A 9,092-nucleotide genomic window follows, 5' to 3' on the forward strand; every position below is an offset into this window, starting at 1 on the left:
TCAGCACAAGGCTGTGGGAGGCAGCTGGGTATTCACCACCTTAAAACCATGATGTGGCAGGATGGATGCTTTCCTGTCCAAAGTACCTCACCTCTGCACTTCAAATGCATCAGCAACTTCTATATCTCTCACAGAAGCAAGTGGAGACATCTATACCTTATATATGTAGTTCTGGACAGTGACTCATGCAGCAGCACTGAGCAGGAACTAGGTCCTGTGTTATTATTACACTCGTTACAAAGGCACATAGCTGTATAACAGTGTCGCAGGAGCCCCACAATAAAGACACCTCCAGGTTATCCATCCTTTCTGGGCAGCACTGTTAATCCTGCAACTACACAAACCCTCACACAGCCCCAACAGTGGGCTAAGGTTCCAGTGTGCTCATGGGGGGAAAGGCACAGCAATGCTCCCCTGCCAGCTGCCCACAGCCCCCTTTTTCTCCCATCCCCAGCATCTGGGGAACTGGTGGAGATTTGAGGTTGGTTTACACACTCTGTTCAGGAGCTTTATCCTCATCAAAAGATCTGGAAAGTCACATGTAATAGCAATACACACAAAGGCAATGATTCTTCTATTTACTGTCCATCCTATGCAAAGTCTTACAGCAAAACACAGCAAGAAGTGTCAAGAGGGTGGAGGTGGGTCTCACACTGAATTCAGGAGGAACAGATAGAGCTGCAATAGCTTACAAGGAAATCAATTTCCTTGTAAATCACACAAGACTAAGGTTGGCAATGCCATTATAAATCCAAAACTAAGCACCACATGCCCCACTGCACTACCTCTCCCTGGTTTATGAATTGGTCTGAAAATTGTTTCCGTGTCAAAACATTCACACAAGAAAAACATTTATTAGTGTAACTGCCACATGAGGAGGAACCAAGACCACTATCTATAGCAGCAATAACAGTAAAAAAAGAGCCTGACATTTAGCAGGAGACTAATAAAGACATTTCTCAGGAGTCTTTAGTATAGCTGGGACCATGAGTGTTAATTTCCATAATGCTGTGTTGTCGTCATTAATGAATGTGATAATGATCTCTTAATTCTTCATTTAGACTGATAATTGCTGATTAGAATGTCTGTGAATGGAGATCAACTGATTTACACCATCTCCCACTCTGGCCAAGGGTTCTGAAGGTTGCACCTGGGATGAACATTCCTGTTGCTGACAGATGCATAAACCCAAACACAATCGTTCCAAGATTCCCTCTTCCTATAGATCTAGATTGCAAATTAGACTGAGAGGCAGGGATAAAAGAAGGTGTAGAAGGCAGTGGGTGCAGCAGATTTCCCCTTATAAAATCTGGTATATGTTTTTCCACTGTTCAATCAAAACAGTCAAAGGCAGAACACCAGTACTACAGAAGTATAAGGGATATATATAGCTGCTGCATCCATCATACAGCAGCAAAGGCTGTGTGTATCCACATATATACATAGGTAACACATATGTGTATATGTATATGCACAGAATTCCTTTATAAAACAATTTCTTGAGGGCAACAGTTTTTAACCAGTGGCCCCTAATTCTTAAATTTGAAATTGGATTATTTCTAAAGGGTTCATAAACATATTCAAGCAAAATGTGCTTCTTGCCAGCTGACTTAAATCAGTCTCATGTCTCAAATTATTCTAGGCCTAAAAGAAAACCAGCTGAAACTCCACTGTTTTAAGATATTTCAGCCATAATAAGCTCAAATCTTCAGTTAATTCCAAAGGACTATTATACTGAATTCTCTGGAAAATGGTATTTCTGTTCCATTTTAACCAGGGCTCTATGCATTAATATAGCCTTATTAATACTATGACCTCTGGATGTTGCCTTTAAGAACTTTAGAAGTTCTTTTGGTTGGCTGGCTGCTTTTGCTGCTGAATTTTAATATGGTTTCTTGCATTTTGCTTAGAATGGAATTTGGAGGCTGTGTTGCCAGTCATGGCTGCAGAAACAGCACTGAAGCCAAATACAATAAATCACTCCAGTACATCTTTCAGCTGTAATCTAAATTAATTATTTGAAAATCAATTTATGGCTATTTTATTGTGCTTTTATGCAAACAGATATCCAGGAGCTACAAGTATGCATCCTGCTAGCTGTGTAAAGTGCGTACTTCTTGGAAGCAACATTGCTATTCCTCCCTTCCTGACACAGGTAGAAATAGATTTTAAAGAACATCCTTTAATAAATAATTACTGGTTTTCCCTTTCTCAGAATTTGGCTACCCAAATCTGTGCAGGGCCACATATCGAAATATCTCCACGTGGGCAGCATTAAAAGAGTACAGGAGAGAGGAACTGTGAGTGTAAAGGATCACCCAGAGCCATTTCTACTTTACTTCTATGCCACCCGTGACTGGCCTTCTTCAGAGGAAGTCTGGCCAGCTGCTCATTCCTCCTCTCCTTCTCAGCTGCCCATGCCTGTGGGGCAAAGGGGTGAGAACACATAGCTGCAGGTCGGCAGGAACATACACCAACAGCATACACTGCTTATTGTTGGCTATGCTGTAATCTTTCATCAGGGATATGAAAAGATGTTCTGCTCTCTTGAAAAACATTAGTTAAAAAAAAAAAATAATCAGTGTCTAAAAATGGTAGAGGTTTTTGTTCACAGTTCTAGAGATGCTTTCTGGTAATGTGAACAAACTGCTGAAACGGGACTCCCCCAGCACACAGCACTGCCACCAGCTGAACGCACGTGCACAGGTCTGTACAGCTCCCCTGCCACCAGCCAGCACAGTGCCAAAGCAGCCATGGTGCCAAACCCTTCCCAAGCCAGCAACCGGCTGTGGGAGCTGCCATGGTTGTGCCAGCTCTCTCAACATCAACCCAGGAGCTCTGAATGGGAACTCAATGCAAAACAGGTGTGGTGAGGAATTAAAACATAATCTGCACATAGGCATTAACTACACTCACTGCTTTTATATGGCTTAGGCTAATCCACTCTGGTAGTATCAATTCAGTAATTACAATTACCTAAACTGCATAAAGGATTCTTAGCCCAGAATAAAAGAGTTCATGAAGGATTACTGAAGAAAAAAAAAAAATAAATCAGCAGTAGCTATTTGGGATTCACTTCCTTGTATAAACACGCCTTAAGGCTGAGAAAGAACAATATTTGTGGGGTTTGAATACTGCAGAAGCTTTAGCATTTTCTCTCTGATACCTGGAGATTTGTTTCCTTAACACTGCCAGTTCTAAAACACATAAAGCACAGATCTCAGTCATGCACTCCTTTCCAATATATGCAACAGCCACCCACCGCCTCTCCCCGTATTGCTATACACTGCTGTGATGTCCCAGAAAAAATGTACTAACTTCATTTAACATACAGAGGCTGCCAGATCCTGGGACTCATCTTCCTGCTATCTAATCCTTGAGGTCCCAGCTCCTACAGTGAAGTGATATGTCACAGACATACTAACTTTCATAGAAAGAAGAGAATAGTTACTGCTCCTGAGGAAAAAAAAAATAAACTCAAAATATATTTCTATTCAGACAACAGTTCATAATTCAGATTGCATTTAATTCCTTTTTGATTCCTGACTAATTTTTGAATGATTAAGGATGAGAATACTGTATTTATAGAGCAACTTTTCCCTTCTAAAAAACTGTGAAGAACCTGGGAGAAACCAGTGTGCTACACAGAGCTGGTACTCAGTTTAAGCTGTTAATCTCTCAATTCTGCCTTCATAATTGCATTACCGGTGTAAGAAAAGAGAACCTCTTCCTACCCAGCTTTTGTATTTTAGCACAAAGAACAGGTACTGTTCGCTGTTCTGCATAATTTAAAGTCAAAGTACAAAGGTTTATTTACACTAACGTTCAGCACAGAATTTCTCTAGCTCCTTCTCTAATGGCTGTAGTTCTTGGCCTGTCCATCCCCATTACACAAAGCTCACGACAGAGCCTGAGTAAAGGAGGCTATGGTCGATAAAACCTGCATTCACACATGAAGTCTGTGTGACATGGACAAATTTGGACAGATGCTGGATAATCTATTTGGCCCTTTTCGTTTTAGTGCCTGTGATCCTGTCTGCCTCGCACATAAAACTGGCTAAAAGGGACTGTTTACTGTTGAAACTCAAGAATTGGAGATTTTCCGTATCTAACGTCTGCAATTCTGAAGAGCTTCTAAATCTTGGGAAAACAAGTGACTGACCATGAGCACAAAACAGACTTCTAAATAATCACCTCTGAATAAAAAAAACATTAAAAAGTTGAAGCTGAAGGGGCTAATCTTCATGGCATGTAAAGGGCTGTGTAGAAATGAGACAACCATTCCCTGCTGTCTCAGGAGACAATGGCAAAGCCCCTAGAGGCAACAGGTTGTTAGGAGTCATTCGTTAAGGCCTCTTACATGCACCTGTTGATTTTATTTATCTGTCTCAAATTCAGGGATGTTATAAAATCATCCATCAATCACTCTACAGTACAGACTAGAGCAAACAGTCCCCCTCAGTCATTCCTTAGAAAATATAAGGGTGTGATATGGAAAAGCAATGCCAGAATGAGCAACAAGAAATGAGTTACCTCTCATTCAGATGGACAGGATACTCAGACTAGTCCAAAATCCCATCCATAGAGACAGGCTTGCAATAAAGACCTCCAAGGCTTATGATCAAAACTTAGGAGGGGAACCAAGACATGAGAAGTTCAAGAGAAGAAAAATGAGATGAATAACCATATGAAAACTCTTTAAGATTAACAGATTGATCATAATCAAGTTAAGAATTGCCTTCATTCAATACTATCTAATGAATCACTGTACCCAGCAGGCAAATTTAAAGCATCAAAACAGACTGCACAGTAATCAGCATGTTAACAACCACCCTGCCTCTTTTTATCTGAGTGCATGTATATTGCACAGATATACAGACCCACAACCATTTCTTTCCCAAGCTTTGTTCCAACTTGCTGCCTTCCCACAACTAGTTCTTACAAACGCTGGTTCGACTGTGCCCCTGCGCACCCAATGCAAAGTCCACAGCTTGGTGCACACTGTGGAAGAGAAGGTGGTCTTCCCCCTCTTTAAAGAATTCTCCTCGGATCAGGGAACTCCTCACTGAAGGATTGCACTGGGCCAGAAGCACCTGGACTTCTATCTCCCTGTAGTCCTTGCAGACCTCTTTGAGCGTGCGTATGCCTGCCGTGTCCAGAAACTGTACTGCACAACAGTCAATCACTATTGTGTGAAATTCCAAAGGTTCAGAGACAAAATCCACGGAGATGTCAGTCTGGTTGCCACCAGAATTCACCTCTTTCTCTCTAAGCATTCTTTTTGCTGCCTTTTTCTTTGCTGCTTTCACCCAGACTGGGTTGACCCCAGTTTGCTTGTACAGGATGGATTTAAAGCACTCTTTGTTGATATAGTAGAGGGGTGCTTCGAAACGGAACACCACAATTCCTGGCTTGGTTTGCAAGTTCTTGTAAGCAGAAAGGGATTCGTATGTCTCGGACTCTGCCACCCAACCAAGCAGTGGTGCCTCTGGCCTCTGAGTTCGGAAAATGACACAAAGCATAGAGAAACAAACACCAACCAAAAGACCAATCTCAGTACTGATGAGTGCTGAGGCTGCCATTGTAACTAGCCAGATCACTGTGTCCACTCTGCTCAAATGCCACATTCTTGGCAGGTCCCTGAACTTCCGCAAGGCTCCTCTGAGGTTTACAATGGTTATGACAGCAAGGACACATTTCTGAAGGGAGTAAAACAAAGGTGCAATCACAAGGAGGACTAATAGGATTACCAAGCTAGTCACCATGCCAGACACTTGTGTCCTACAGCCTGTGGACTCTTTGACAAGAGTCTTGGCAAGAGCTGCACTTGTTATGAAACAATGGAAGAAAGAGGGAATGATGTTGCAGAAGCCAATGGCATACATTTCCTGGTTGGCCTTCACAGAGTAACCATGCTTCTTGGCAAACATCTCTGAGAGGGAGACAGTGATGGCAAAGCCAATAATAGCTAAGGGAATAGCATCCAAAGCCACATTAGGAATCAGGTTCCAGTCTGGAGGACGGGGTGGCAGAAACCCAGTTGGGATGCGTCCGGCAATGCTTGAGCCATACGTCTCTCTCAGCTTCCCGAAGTGAGATGCCAGAGTAGCTGCCACAATCACGACTAGTTCAACTGGTATTGGAGCCTTGAGCCTGGATTTAAAATGTTCATTAAGCTCTTTGGTTGGGATAAGTACAAGAAAGCACAAGATGCTGGTGACGAGATCACAGATGTTGGTCTTGTGTATGTTCCTGAAGATGTTTATCCATGTGGCTATGACGGAGCCAATGCCACTGCTCCTTGGAATGTTTAGACCCAGGAGATACTTGGCTTGTGAGGTCAGGATGGTGAAGGAGGCGCCCGTGACAAATCCACTCAGCAATGAATCGGAGAGGTACACTGAGACAAAGCCCACTTGAAAGAAACCCATGGCCACCTGGAAGGAATCAACCACACACAACAGATTAAGATGCAGATCTTGGATATGTCATCACTGTGGGGTTCTGGAGGGAGGGAGGATAAAAATCTCCCACTCTGCAAAGCCCTGGAGCACAAGGCATAGTCTAAGCATGAAGAAAACAGCCTCCAGCATTCAGCTGCTCCTGAATGAAATACATTTCTAACACAGAACAGGCTTTTTGGTGGGTCTTCATGCCCTGAACCTGTGTTTATTGTTTGCTCATCAATTTGGTTGTAAATTCTCATTACCCTAGCAGGCAAAAAAAGCAAGCCTGGGGTGGGGGGGCAAAGCATTTGAAATTCTGGCTACCTTTGCCACTTCTCTCTCAAGTTCTTCTGAGCTTTGTGAACTCTGCAAAGATCCAAAACCTTTTTGGTTGTCTTTGTCTTACGATGGAGCTCGTAAGCTGCAATAAAAATACAGACTGTGGCATAACAGCTGTCCTTTGCACCGCATAAAGTTTGGTGCATCTGACATGGGAAGTATATGAGCTGCAAACTCTTGTGATGCAAATCAGACAATTTTAAGTGCCCTGTCATTAATTTTTATTAATGCTAGTTAAATGGACAGCAAGCAGAATATGTCTAATGTTCGGGTAAAGTAATCTGACTTCATATAAATAAAAACTTCATTGTACTTGTACATGCAAAGAATATTAAGCACAATTCACAACTCCAAACATCCTACAGTGATGAAACACAAAATCCAGTGTACCCCAGGAGCCCCAGGATACTGCTGAAATCACTCAACTCTAACATGCAGCTCAAGAAAGAGTCCCAGATTGTGTCCAAAACAAGTGTTTTAGTGTCACATGTATGTTTCCTTTCCCACCTATGTACAGTTTGATTAGCTATCACCCTGGAGAGCAGTGTAAGAACAAATGCAGTGAATTCCAGGACTAAGTAGAGACAGAGTTGTAAAATATTGTTGAATGTATTTTAATATGGTAATAATTAGAAGTTCTATTTCAAATATATTTTATCATCTCAGTAGTATCCTTTTCATACAACAGTATTGTTTTGGTTTGAATAGACAAATAGCAAAGTTTTACAGACACAAACACAAATAGAAAAAAAATTCAACTGGAGAAATCTCTTACTGTCAGGAAAATCTTTTACTGTCCAGACTATTTTTTGATAAAGAGAAGGCAAATAATTGGAGTCTGGAATGAAAAGCTGACACACCACATCTGGGTTCAATGAAATGGAGGTTTATGCTATAAACCAGCAAAAAAAATAAGCTTCAGGTCACAATGAGGAAGGTGATGAGTTACTATGTGTGAGCAACACATGGTTATATGCAGGTCCTTACAGTCTCCAACAGAGTAGCAATGCAAGCACAAAATGCTATTAAAAAAAGGAAAGGACAAACAGGAATTTCTTGCACAACAGTAACTGTAGACCTCCAGTGCCCTGTAGGTCCACTCCCCTGGGATGCAGATTAAGGACACATGCAAGCCCAGCAGTCTGTTCATGTGGACAATGACCTAAAGAATTAAAACTATTTCCACAGAATACCTGTTTGTCCACCTCCTCTTACCTGATAAACTCCAGCTATGAAGGTCATGGTGGCTCCCACTGTAATTGCATAGCAGCTTTTATCACAGAGCAGCTCCCGTGATGTCCGGTTCACAGGAGAAATGGTGGTGTTTGCATATGCTGCTGTAGCTGTGAAGGCACTGAACGCAGCTGGCTCTGCATCATAGCCAGCTCTCTGCATCTCACGATCCACCACTTGTCCCACCATCAGGCAAATCACACCAAAGATGCCAACTGAGATGTGGCGGGAGGTTCCAAATATGAAATAAATAATGCCAGCAAAAAAGGATGTATAAAGGCCATAAATAGGCTCCTGCCCAGCCAAGAGAGAATAAGCAATTGACTGTGGGACTAGTAAAACCCCCACAATCACACCAGACATTATGTCTCCCAGTAGGTACTCTCTTAGTTTGTATCTAGGAAGCCACTGCAAGACAGGAAAGAAACTTAAAACAAAGTCTTTAACTTTGGCTGGAGTACAGCTGCAGGTTTTCTTTGCTTGCTTAACCACCAGAGCCTTCATGCTCCTCTTCTTCTCTTGGGGTTCCAAGAACATTCCATGATGGAAACCACATTTAGGATTATCTCCTTCTGGCATTTCAGTCACTGAATGGATGTTGTTGAATTCTGCCATTGCTGTCATCTCGAGGACTCCCTAGAAACACAAAGAAGGATTGTTTGCATTAAACCATACATGAATGTGCTACATCAGACTTTCTAATAGAGTACAGTATTTACAAAAAGTAAGGGCTGTAAGTCTTAGTTCAGCCCAGAGAAAGCAATTTCCGAGCAAATTTGCAAAGAGCCTCCCCATTATATCCCTGTTAAGCGAGGAATCACCTTCCCTAGGAGGGAAGCTGATATCCCCTAGAATAAGCCTGCTGCTGGCAATGTTGTGAAACAGAAAAGAATGCAGCAGCACTGTCTCTCTGGGAGGCTTCCTTGGTAAAAATCACCATCTGCAATCTGTTCTATCCAAAGATAGATACAGGGTTCATTATAGTCCAAAAGTCACTTAATTCAGTTGCTGAAAGTTAACTACAATTAGTATATTTCTAACATTGCACAGCTTGGTCTAAATCTCATTTATATG

The 9,092-nt window shown here is 42.0% G+C and overlaps 1 protein-coding gene across 1 annotated transcript; it reads right to left on the reverse strand.

The window, feature by feature from the left end:
- Window positions 1–4,931: 4,931 nt before the first annotated feature.
- On the reverse strand, window positions 4,932–8,642 carry SLC26A2 (solute carrier family 26 (anion exchanger), member 2). Its single transcript, XM_010021658.1, has 2 exons — window positions 8,001–8,642; window positions 4,932–6,437 (listed from the first exon to the last, which is right to left on the reverse strand). The coding sequence occupies exons 1-2, from the start codon at window positions 8,640–8,642 to the stop codon at window positions 4,932–4,934; spliced, it is 2,148 nt and encodes a 715-aa protein (XP_010019960.1).
- Between the last annotated feature and the right edge of the window lie 450 nt (window positions 8,643–9,092).

Source organism: Nestor notabilis, unplaced genomic scaffold (genome assembly GCF_000696875.1).
Source record: "Nestor notabilis isolate BGI_N333 unplaced genomic scaffold, ASM69687v1 scaffold34239, whole genome shotgun sequence".
Lineage (NCBI taxonomy): Eukaryota > Metazoa > Chordata > Aves > Psittaciformes > Psittacidae > Nestor > Nestor notabilis.

Coding starts and splice junctions, on each gene's coding strand:
- SLC26A2 (XM_010021658.1), bottom strand. CDS start 8,642: ATGACAGCAATGGCAGAATTCAACAACATCCATTCAGTGACTGAAATG. Junction 6,438..8,000: donor TCATAGCTGGAGTTTATCAG/GTAAGAGGAGGT, acceptor GATTCCTTCCAG/GTGGCCATGGGTTTCTTTCA.